This window comes from Cynara cardunculus, assembly GCF_001531365.2.
Source record: "Cynara cardunculus var. scolymus isolate 2C chromosome LG 5, CcrdV1, whole genome shotgun sequence".
In the NCBI taxonomy this organism is placed as follows: domain Eukaryota; kingdom Viridiplantae; phylum Streptophyta; class Magnoliopsida; order Asterales; family Asteraceae; genus Cynara; species Cynara cardunculus.
In genome coordinates, this window is record NC_037532.1 from 9,170,186 (window position 1) to 9,183,011 (window position 12,826).

At 34.5% G+C, this 12,826-nt stretch overlaps 1 protein-coding gene across 1 annotated transcript; it reads right to left on the reverse strand.

The window, feature by feature from the left end:
- Window positions 1-3,803: 3,803 nt before the first annotated feature.
- On the reverse strand, window positions 3,804-8,812 carry LOC112513721. The gene is made up of 12 exons (XM_025120077.1): window positions 8,561-8,812; window positions 8,354-8,465; window positions 8,174-8,247; window positions 8,038-8,084; window positions 7,785-7,932; window positions 7,192-7,233; window positions 6,921-7,125; window positions 6,488-6,549; window positions 6,289-6,389; window positions 5,562-5,616; window positions 4,485-4,532; window positions 3,804-4,388 (listed from the first exon to the last, which is right to left on the reverse strand). The coding sequence occupies exons 1-12, from the start codon at window positions 8,724-8,726 to the stop codon at window positions 4,207-4,209; spliced, it is 1,242 nt and encodes a 413-aa protein (XP_024975845.1). The 5' UTR covers window positions 8,727-8,812; the 3' UTR covers window positions 3,804-4,206.
- Window positions 8,813-12,826: the final 4,014 nt, after the last annotated feature.

The following is a 12,826-nucleotide window of genomic DNA, read 5'->3' on the forward strand; positions in this document are numbered from 1 at the left end:
AATATATTTTAATTTTAATAAAAATAAATTTTATCAAAAAAAATTTAATTAAATTTTTTTTTTGTAAATATAAGTACTTTTTTATTATATCTATTTGATTTTATAGATATAAATATTTTTTGGTTCAAAAAATGTTTAGGGACTTAATCGTTTAAAATATGAATGTTCATTGGGTTTTTTCGGACTTTTTCCATTATTTTACCATATTAAGCAGTTGTATAGGTCATAAGGATGTATCTAACAGGTTTTAGAAAGTCCAAGAAGTTATTTAACATGTTTTGGAATGTCCAAGGATTTATTTATTCCAAAAAATTATCCAATGACTTAATCATTCCAAACACTAAAGTCTATTGGGTTTTTTTAGACTTTTTCTTAATTATTTCCCACCAGTAAAGGGCCGTTTATCAAACGCTTACTTGGATAAGTGAACATCAAGTCATATTACCTTACCGGATGAATATGGTAAGACCAAAAATCTTGTATGGTAAGAGCGAAACAAGGACCAAGAGTCTTACCCGGTAAGTGAGGGCGACGGCTCTTACTATGGTAAGAGCTTACCGGGTAATTAAATTGTTGCATACGATAGCGTTTTGGTGGACTAAAACCTTACCCGCTAAGTAAATCACAGTGTTAAATTTTACCAGTAAGTGTTGGGTAAACGACCCCTAAGAAGTATTGAAAATAAATATTTTATAAAATATATAAAATATTTTATTAATATTGTTAATACTAGAATTGTTAAAATAAAATAGTTGTTGGAGTTGAATATAATTTTTCTAGATATTTTGATTTTTTAATATTAAAAAAAATTATAGTATAAAACTGTTAAAGATGCTCCAAATGTTAACTAATAGTTTATTAGACGAATGATCGTGTGAGAATAGAAGTTAAGATGAGAAGCGTTAGAAGGTCTGGACCTTAGATTATTTTTAATCTCACTTCCATGACCATCCCATGAATGCGCTTTCAACAGGAATTGATCTGGTGCATCTCATTAATATTGATCTTCAATTAGAATTGATCCAAAGGTCGAGATCTCTTTTACTCTCGCTATAAGTGACATTCTCATCCGAACCTAACCCTAATTTATTAATATATTTCTATCTAAGACGGAGGATCATGTGAGAATAATAGTTAAGGTGAGAAGCATAAGAAATGATCTGGGTCATTGATCACTTCTCATCCCCACCTCATGAATTGCGTTTCTCACGGTAATTCATTTGGTGTATCATGATGCATCTTATTACTGTTAACTTTCAATTAGGATTGATCCAAAAATGAAGATTAATTTCTTATTATTCTTATCATAATTTTCATTCCCACCGAAACCTAACCTTAATATATAAATGGGCATGTTAATTAAATTAGTGTAAGTGGAGCCACTTTCCACACGTTTATTGGTTGGCTCAAGTAAAACGGCTGCTTTTTTGTCACCATCCCTTTGTGACAAACATCGTTTTTTTAATTGGTCAAGAATATAAATTATACTAAAAAAAAAACTATACTAACTTAAGATCTCAAAGTAATCTCAAGTACAAGGACTAGTTGTGCCATAAGTTGAAATTCAAGGGTTGTTTGGTATAAAGTCAAACTCACCAAACCAACCGGTGTTTGTTTCAAAACGGAGGAGAAGGAGGAGGAGAAGGACGGTTGTAGGGGCGGACTTAGTATTAGCCTTGGGGGCATTCGACGTTAGTGCCCCTGCTCTATCATCCCGTTTGCAATGGAAACACTTTTATGGGTCTTAAACATGTATCGTTTTAATTTGATGTGTGCTTTTAAGTTAACAAAAAAAATAGATGCATCCTATTCGTAATGTGGTAATGTCAATGCATTTGGTATTAGATCTTACAAGTTTGAATCTCTTTGCCTTTTAAAAAAATGGTAACAACAGTAGGAAAAAAAAATGGAAAAACAATTTGTATTGCAAAAAATAACTTGTATATCAGTTTTAATCAAAACATATCTTATATTATAAAGTTTCTTTATATTAAATGGGTTAAATTTAATGTTGTGCATGTAGTGATTTGACGACCGGCCGTTGTGTGATGAACACGAGTGACGAATCTGGTGGAGACGTCTTATGAGGCCACACTAAGGGAAGAAAAATGACCAAAAGCGAGCTTAACTCCACTTTCAAGTGAGTTGGTCAAGCAAGCTAGAGCACGAGCTCGAGGTCAAGTTGACCTAAAGTTGACTGTAAGATCCCACATTGATTGGGGAGGGGGACGAAATTTGTCTTATAAGGGACTAGATACCTTCTCTATCATACATGTTTTAAAAAACATTGAGTCTAGGTGTGTGGACAAAATGAACGACATATGGTACGGTTGACCTGAGATGTTACATTGACCATGCATGAATTTGATCAATATAGAATGGTAAGTCTAAATAATACAAGTATTGATCATGAATATTAAAAGTACTCAGATACAAATATATGAGGTATGTGTAAGTTCCAAGCAAGCAAGAGTCGAGCAACCCTACACAGACACAATATGAGTTCTCATGAGATTTTTCTCGAACTGGGATATACACTTATATTCGATGGGGCGCAAGCAGTGGAGCATGTGGTTTAATTCGATGCAAAGCGAGCCGCTAAACTATAAGATAAGTAAGCCTCTTCAGACCATACAAGTGTACGTCGAGCAATTGACAAACTTATACATATTATTTGTTTAGACACCTAATTTATATGTTTGCATGGTCATAATTACTCAATGTAAGGGTTAATGTGACGAACTATTGTTATCGACTTGAAATCATGAAATAACTATAACGTTTAATGAATGCAACATAGTTTTATGATAAAATGCATACGTGATAGAGTTTTAACATGCTTTATTATTATCTTACAAATGAGACATCGGCTTGTCACTTTTTTCTTAACGTATGTGACAGTATTTGGTAGATGAGGACTTCAAGTACCTCTACGTAGACGAATCTTGTAAAATCATACTAGTTGTATACAATTTATTTTAACCATAATATTCTAAAACTTTAATTCGTTCTGGATTGGCACTCGAAACATTAGATTTGTTTTTAGACAAAAAACCATGTGAGAATAGAAGTTAAGATAAGCAGTGTAAGGAGGACTTCGATTCTTGATCACTTTTAATCTCAAACCAACTCATGAATTGCGTTTTAAAAGGGCATTGATCTGGTGTATCTCATTAGTGTTGATCTAATGTTTCTCTTTGATTATGATTGAATCCAAGGGTGAAGATTCATTCTTATGCTTCTCACCATAATTTTCATTCTCATCGAAACCCAACCATTTGTTTTATTATACTTCCAAATACTATCGTTTTAACCCAACGTGTCGACCAAACCCTTCCCAATACCCAATTCCGAGCCTCAACCCACACTATTCTTGACTCGGTTAACACCCCATTTCGACCAATTAGTGGCTCAAACATTCAACTATTAACAGATAACCCGTGTTCAAGTCAATCTATGCAAAACTTGACTAATTTCATGTGACTTGAAATTAACAGTCAGACAAGCCTTCTAGCATTCCTATTGAGACTTAAACGGGTGATCTTTGTAGAGCAAACTCGCCGGTTTGAATAACGTTCTCCAATAAAAAGTTCTCACCGGTTAAGCTACACCTCAAGCTTAACATTTAGCTATTATTATGACGATATTCTGACCATCTTAAACATAGAGGGCCGTAGTCGGAGTTGTAACAACGTCACCAGCATGTCATGGTTGCCGGCCACGATAATCTTGATTGATTTCCTTATCAAACCGAGTTCTAAAATCAAATAAAAAAAATACTACATAGTAAATATTCTAGAATGAAACTCTAATACACCTTCAATTCCCTTTGATTGAAACTCCAAACAGACTCTCTGGCCTCAAATACACACACATCCACACTAGAAGTTCCAAGGGATTTAGTGATTTGGTTATATGAACCAAAATTGATGAATCATCGACTAGTTTTAAGTCGGTGGCAAAACTGAAAACGGACACACATCTAGCCATAAAACACAGATGTACAAGAATCCCTCTAGCGCACGTGATATGCAAAGATCAAACACGTTATACAAGATTGTAAACCAAACGAGCCCAGTATTTCCTACCTGAAGGTGGGGTCTTGGAAGGTATGCAATAGTAGAGTGACTGTTTCTATGAAGACTCGCGCTTGTTAAAAGTGTGAAAGAGAGAAAAGCAGGTAAGCTTAAATTTTGAACCTCGTATCTACAGGACCCTGCTGATTCGAGCATCTATGATGGGGATCTTGGAAGAAGGCTCGGAGGATAGATCTAATGCTTCTGCTAGTGAGAGTCTTCGGTTTTGCCATGCAGCCTCTGCCCAACTCTTCATCTGCTCCCCTGCAGCCTTCCGGTTCTGTTGAACACACAAGGTTTCAGCATACCCACCTTCACAATCACAAACAACCAAGATGTTAGTTTCCCCCAATGATCTACTCGATAGTACGGTCTTGTGGTGAGATGCATTATAGAAGCTAAGCATACCTCTTGCAAGTGCAATTATATCCTTTCTATACACCTTAGCTTGTTCAACTGCAACATCAAGAGGAAATAAGTTATCAACCTGGTTTCAGAACAAAAAAGAATAGTTCAAGAGTCCCATTTCTTTTGCCAAAATGTGATAATGATCACAAAGTTACTCCCACAAGAAATACAACATTTAACCACAAGGGTGGTGCCTGATTGGTTTGAGCTTGGCTCCAAAGGTCAAAAGTACCAAGAGGTCCCAGGTTCAAATCCAAGGAGGAATAAAAGTCCCCTTGTGGCCACGGAGGTTCAAATGCGGTGACTCCAGGCTATCTGCAAAGCAGTGTCGCCCTGGGATTAGTCTGCTCGCATAGCGGGTTGGATATCCAGGTTAATCAAAAAAATAATAATAATACTAATTACTCCCTCCAGCCTAGAATAACTATCCACATTTTTATTTAAGTTTGTCCCCAAATAGGTGTTCCCTTTCAGAAATAGATAGTTATAGTCTAATTCTACCCTTAACAAAATATTTAAGAGTTGAGGAGATGGAGAGAGAGGTTTGCCTCCGTCATTATGGGTAAAATTGTCATTCAGTTCAATAAAAGGTGTAATGGTTACACATTTCTTAAACGGAGTGTTTTTCTATTTGGACATTTATTTTGGGACAGAGGAAGTAAATCTATTTATCGTTAACTAAATGGCCTCCCCTTGCAAATTAAAATACAACAAATCCATGTCAACCAAAATGAATGATACCTCGACTTGTAATTATTATTATAGGAGACGTAGGTAATTGAACTTGAAAATTTTAAAACAAAATGAAGATCCATGCGATCTTGGCAAAAAAAAATGTTGCAACTCTTTTCTGAACATGTACGGATGACAAAATAATTATCACTTTTCCAAGAAATTATGAACATTGTCATAGAACAAAAGGGTCAATGGCCAAGCGGTATCCGGTAAATCTCAACCTCCTTGGAGGTCAAGGATTTTGCCGTTTATAAATGTTACATACTTAAAAGGGAACACATTGTCATAGAAGGGTTGTGTTAAACAAATGGAGATATAAGCACAGATATTTCTCGACTTTACCTTCAGTTTCCAATTGAGGTGCTTTTAGCAATTCTAGTGCTCTTCTATAGAGTCCCTACAGATGTACATTGGAACTATGATCAGAATAACCCAAGTAATTACAATGAATTGGCATACACTGAAAATCCAAATATGATACATAATAACTCACAAATCAACGTTAAATTACACAAAAACATGACTTGTAGCAGCACTTGGTTGGATCATTCAAGCAAAGTTCAAAAATATTTTCTTCCGTAGCTCCAAATCACTAAAAAATGTCCTTTTTTCATAACCGTGCAAGTCTGGGCCAGCTTGTCACACCTTGGCTAGTCCCATTGGGTCTTGAAGTTAATAACCGGGAAAACCTCTAGTGGCCTCAGGCCTGAGGGAACTCGAACTTGTGACCAATGGGTGGGGAGTAAACCCAAGGCTTGACCAACTAGCTGAGCCACCACCAAGTCAAGAAAAAAGGTCCTTGTCAAATGGTCTTTTCGCCAAATGGTACCAAGCGAGCTCTAAAACCCCTAGGTTGTGAGTTTGGTCTCTTGAGATACATGAGAGTATGAGTTAATTTGCCCATTTCAATAACAAAAAATTAAGGAATGAAAGGTTCTTCTAGCCACCACTACACTAATTCCAAATCTTCCATGAAATCCAAATCCCTCAAAACCATTCCACCAACATAGAAATTGAAACAATAGAAGAAAGCTTGAAAGAACACATATCAATACGTAGTATGTCTAACCTCTTGAACCATAAGGGAACTAGAACGCTCCAGTTTTGCTTTATGCCGAAACATGAGAGCTATGCAAGTTAATATAATTCCGATCTTTGGATGATGAGGACCTACAACATATGCGGTTATGCACCAAAATAATGCATAAGCATCACAGTGGACACAAAAAGTATGTTGCCATAAATAAATGAAGAGTATGAATACCAACCAAAACGTTCTTCGGTCATTGTTAGTGCCCTGGTCAGTATCTCTTCTGCATCACTAAAGTTCCTGAACCACAAAACGCAGCTTATATAGTGTAACCATAGTTTCTAGTAAGGCTATTCTTGGCAAACTAGCTGATAGTTGTTGCCTGATAAGCTAGATGACAACGTAAATTGACCTAAAAAGACGTGTTGAAAGATTAATTGGAAAAATATAAAAGGCATAATTGGAAAATGGTCATCGGAGCTTATTGAAATGCTACTTGAAGTAGCTTTTTCAAATATGTAGCTTTATGGCTAACCAAACAGAGGTTTTTGAAATGATAACTGAAGTAGCTTCTCAAAAAGCTAGCTTTATGGCTAACCAAACGGGGCTTTTTCAATAAGCTCAAAATATAAGCTAGCTTATAGTTGCTGAACATGAAATATATGTATTACCCCATGTGTGACTCAAGCTGTCCTAAAGCACAAGTGGCTGCCAAAAGAGTGTCCTCCCAAGCCATGTTACCAGCAGCCAATTTATATGGATCACTATAATCTTTATTTTCGGGAATGCCTTGGATTACATTCTGATATAACTGTTTTGCAGTTGCGAAATCCCGTGTTGCATGAAGAAATTCAGCATATGACAATACACCATTCCCTATATATGAAAAATCAATATCCTTCTATAACATTCTCCCATATGACATGAGTTGCAAGAACTTACCGACGCCTAAGTTATCTTCAACTCCTTTAAAACAAGATTGGGCTGCAGAAACAACATATAACCATCAAATTATCTTATAAACAAGAAAACACAACTGTTAGGGCCATGTTTGGCAACCACAAATTATCTTATTTCTGAGCTTATTGAAAATTTCCGCTTGGTAAGCCATAAACTAGTTTTCTTTCAAGTATATAATATTTATACACAGCAAGTACTCACGCACACTCCTCACCAAATGGTGAGGTTTCTATATCGTTAACCCGGGTACCGTTGGGCTATTAACCCTTTGGTTAGCCACGAACTAGCTTATAAGCTAGCATTTTGAAAAGCTACTTCATATAAGCTTTTTTGATAAGCAGGGATTGTTTCACTTTCTTCCGACTATGCCCTTTGTACGTTAGAATTGAGTAATTTATCAACATTACCTTTTAGGTTATCTTACATTGTCATCTAGCTTTTCAACTACTTTTACCATACGTGACCGGTTTATGAGCAAACAGCTAGCCTATCTTGCCAACAACTAGCTTCAATCAGCTAGTTTGCCATAGCCTAAAAATGAAACTTTGGATGGATAAACACGTCTAAATACATACATGAATCTTGATTGCCCCAGACAAGCTCAATCAGCCCTTTCAATGCTCTAGCATGAGCATCCAATGATCCAAAGCCGTGCCCAAGTTCCAGTTTACTAGCATCTAAATCATTCAAGCAAACATCTGCTATCACTGAGGAAGTATCATCCTATATAAGGACAACCATGGCCAGATAAATATGTACTGAAATGAACTTCTGTATTTGATTTTATAAGAAAGATTGAAACACAAATGGACTATGCTTAGTGCTTACCTCTCCTGATTCTAAATGGAGTCCTGCAAGAGCCTCGGTGGCCGCCACTGAACCAATTCATAGAAATATCAATAAACTGAGTGAATTATTAAACTCAAATAGATGAAATGAATTCAATATTAGTTTCCCCTGTTACCTCTAAGAGGGAAAGAAGAAACTTTTAAGTCCTTGATGGTATTCAATTTCTCAATAGCTTCAACAAGATTTCCTCTGTGAATTGGAAACAACCAAGAACATCATATGAATTACTGAACTTCATAAGCTAGATTCAGAAAATTGATTGTGGGAATATCAATCAAAAACCAGAAAATCAAACCTCTCAGACAAAATGGTCGACATTGCAAGAAGAACCAATCCCTTGGAATTAGCATCATGCTGATTCGATTCGCACTGTTCTAGCACCAATAAACCTTGCCCATATGATTCATCTACACATACTCATACGTAAGAACAAGAACATATAAACAGAAAGAAAACGAATTAATGGGTTTACTCGAGAAACAAAGGAAAGGGGGAAAAGAACCTGATTTCTGGGACCTCGAAAGGGAAATGGCGTAATCGATCATTTGAAGAGCAACTGGGTTAGGCTTAAATTGGTCATGGAGTTGGGTAGAGAATAATCTGACAACCGGCGGTGAGTGGGAAAAGCCCCTGGGTCGTCTCGCCAGCTTGGTGGCGAGGTTAAACATGGGTCTGGTGTAAATTCGGTGGCAGAACCCTAATAGTAGGAAGCCAGGACGAGGGTTTGAGTCGCTGATTGTTCGAATTCAGTGTCAGTGCCTTCTTTGTTCGATTTGATGAATATATGCATCTCCAGTAGATTCTTTGAACCAGGAGATTTTAGGGATTTTTTACATGGAAATTGACATTTCTTACGTCTGCCTAAACACTTATTTGATAAGTATTTACCAATAAAATTAACATTATTATTTATTTATCCGATAAGATTTTATTCACTAAAACATATAGTATATAACAATTTATTTAGATAAGCGCTAATCATGGTAAGAGTAGTCGCCCTCGCTTACCGGGTAAGAGTGGTCGCCCTTGTTAACAGGTAAAACTCTCGATTCTTGTCTTCGCTCTTACCGATTAAGATTCTTAGTCCTTGTCATAATCATCCGGTAAAATAAATTGATTTGGTATGCGCTTACCCGGATAAGCGTTTGGTAAACGGCACATAACTATTTTTCTTTCCAGGGTTTATCTAATCGCTATTTTTCCAATATCCAAGTCTTAATATTAGTTAAAAAAGAAAAAAAGAAAAATCAAATTCAACACAAATCTACAATTGTGATGTCAAGTCACGGTAAACTGATTGAATTTAATTTTAGTGATATTTGGGTAAATTCGTAAAAGAAATAATTAAGAAACCAATTTAAATGCAAGAAATGATTATTTAAGTCAATTTTTTTTTACAGCTTCTTGAAACCAAAAAAGCATGAATTCTTTGAATTTATAGATTTCTTGAAAAAAATTGTTGTTGATAAGAGAAATAATTTTTTATTCGTTTTATTAATAAAATGATTTGAATTTAAATATTTATAAAAAAAAATATTTTATAAATCATATTAAATATTTTAATAATATAATTAATTGTTTACAAAACACAAATAAATAAACCGGTGAATATGCAACAGAATATTGAAAAATAGAGATTTTATAGTATTTTTCTAATAAATATGTAACAACTACATAAATTAACGATTTTAAAGTTTTATTTCTTATATAAAGTGTATGTTAAAATATAGAGTAAATTATGGATTTGATCCTTGTGGTTTGGTGTTTTTTATAAAAATGGTCCTTGAATTTTATTTATTATAGATTAGAACTCGTTGTATGTCGTTTTGTAATGAATTGGTCCCTCCCTCTCTGGCCATCCAGTTCCTCCGTTAACCTTGAAGGCATTTTTGTTCTTTTCCTTTTCTTTGTCTTTATTCGAGAGAACAATTCATAAAACCACACCTTAGGAACCAAATCCGTAATTAAGTGTAAAAAATAAAAATAAAATAATTTTTTTATACTTTGATTTTATTAAATTAATTAGAGATTATTATACTTATAAACTTAATTTTAATATATAATATATTTTCTTTCAAAAAAATATGTATTATGTACGTACACATACACGAGTGTATATACACACATACATAAATAGTGAGGTTCAACCTTAATATATATATCTATGTGTGTGTGTGCACGCATGCATGTACACATGTGTATAATATACATATTTTTAAATAAACTATATTGTATATTAAAATAAAACTTATAATTAATATACATTAAAGTATAATAATTAATTAATTTAATAAACACAAAGCATAAAAAAATTAATTTTTATTTTTATTTTTTAGACTTAATTATGGATTTTGTCCCTGTGGTTTGTATGGTTTTTACGAAATTGGTGCCTCAATAAAGACAAGAAAGGAAAAAAGACGAAAATGGCCTCAAGGTTAACGGAGGAATTGGATGTCCGTTATAGGGAGGGACCAATTCGTTACAAAACGACATACGATGAGTTCTAATCTGTAATAAATGAAGTTTACAGACCATTTTCACAAAAACCATCAAACCACAGGAACCAAATCCATAATTTACTTTAGATGGGATGATGATGTACCATCCGAAATTTAGTTATCTTGATGACGTTAGAATTTATCTGCATTTCCTTTCTCGAAGCATTAAATTTGTTTCCCCAGAAGCAACTTAAGTATGTGATGTTTGGTGATGCTTTAAACTCAAGAAAATGGGTTTTAAGATGAAAAACAGAGTGAAATGCGGGTTTAATGCGGTTAAACTCGCATAAGGGTCACTTTTGAAACTGTTTATGACATGCTTAAAAACCATCTAGGTGACTCTGAAGCAGGTAAACCCGCATCATAGTCGCATTAGTCACTTAGGCGGCTTAATAGTCGATTTTCAGGGGTTTTTTTTTTTAATTTTGCTCTATCTTCCTCATTTCAACTCCGTTTTGGACGATTCTTTTTGCTATGGTTTTGTTTTTTCAAGATCTTAAAATCGGGAACAATAGTTATTAAATATTCTTTGATGATTTTAGGATTCGTAGAAGTTGAAGGTAAGATCATATCTTTAGTCAAAGACCTTCCAGCCTAGTGGTAAAGGCTTGGGCATGACATAGTCATGAACCCGAGTTCGAGCCTTGGGAGGGGAGTGTTGGCGACATTTAAGTGGGGTCATGTTTAGCCTCCAAATTTGCCGGGGATTAGTCGGGCTTTGGCCCGGACACCCTTACAAAAAAAGATCATATATTTATCTCTTAACATAAGGTTTGACCATTTTGCATCTTCAACTCACTTCACCCCTTTGTAGCAATTTTCTAGAGTTGGGAGTTCAAAGAAGTGGTTTGAGTTCTTGGAAAGATCATATTTAAAGTTTTGGGTAAATATGTTGAGAAATCTCGAACATAGAACTGTCGTACAAGTTTGAAAATTAAAAGTTAATGATAAAACCATTTTGTAGCCAAAATCCACAACCAAAATCTTTTAACAACATAATAAATAGGTTTCTTTTAATTTAGATCATTTTCTTGACTCAATTTTGACCCAAATCCGAACTTCACGCAACTTTATAGTTATATAACTAATTACATGACCACATGCACTCAAAAAATCGACCCCGTTTGGTATTTTGTTTTTCGTACGCATAGTCAACCATCATCGTCACTATGGTGGTTGTCGTGATAAACCACCCTTCCGAATTCAATTATGCACTTTTCTAATCAATCGACTTCAAACTGTAATTCAACCGTCATTACATTAATTTTAATGATAAATAAAGTTAGAACTTCAATTTACCTTCAAACCAACATACAAAATTTGAACCCTAACCTCGAACCTATGATCCAATTTCACTTCTAGTTCCATCAGTAGATCAAGAACTAAACCCACCTTAATTTATAAGCTTTCCATAGTTGAACATCATGCACTACGATAAAATCGAGTTTATAGGACATTCTCGAATTCTAAGTGTCCTAATAGACCTCTTTATAGGACATAGCTTATAGGACCAAAAAAATAAAGTGTCCTATGTAAAAGTGTTGTAATAAGTTTTTATGACGTTTTTTGACGTCGTAATAAGTTTTTTAGAACATTTTTAATATAAAGTGTTCTATTATCAACTTTATAGGACACTATTTATCAACTTTATAAGACACTATTTGAAAAATTGTCCTATAAAAACAAATGTCCTATAAAAATTTGAGTTTATAGGACACTTTCTCAAAAGTGTTCTACAAATATGCTAATGCGACACTTTGTACTAAAAAACTTGCTAAGATGTCCAAAAGCGTCATATAAATTATTACAACACCTTTAGATAGAACATTTTATATTTTGATCATATAAGACGGTCTATTGGGACGCTTAGAGATTAAGGGTGTCCTATAAACCCAATTTTGTTGTAGTGATGTATCTTAAATTTTACACATCATTTCTAAAAGAAAAAAACAATAATAATTATGAGTTGAGTGGCAGGATTTGAGTTGTTCAATCATGTTACTAGTGATTGTAGTGCATTTCACAGAAGGACATTTCAGTCAAAACAACAGACCCTTGATATGTGGACATAGAATCATCATGGGGACTTGGTCCAGTTGGTTTAAGTACACAATACATCAATAGAAGTGATGTTATATATTATCAATTAAATCCACACTCTTTATGTGGATCATGAGTATATTCATGCTATTTACATTAACTACTTGCATGACCCTCCATAGGCTCTACCAGATTCCAATGTAGTAGCCTAACCCCATCTGTTGTACAAT

Bases quoted from the DNA above. Each gene is read 5' to 3' on its own strand.
- LOC112513721 (XM_025120077.1), bottom strand. From the start codon at position 8,726: ATGTTTAACCTCGCCACCAAGCTGGCGAGACGACCCAGGGGCTTTTCC. The intron at 8,085-8,173 runs GTAACAGGGGAA...GAATTGGTTCAG, and splicing joins TTCTTCTTTCCCTCTTAGAG to TGGCGGCCACCGAGGCTCTT. The intron at 6,390-6,487 runs GTTGGTATTCAT...CATATGTTGTAG, and splicing joins AATGACCGAAGAACGTTTTG to GTCCTCATCATCCAAAGATC.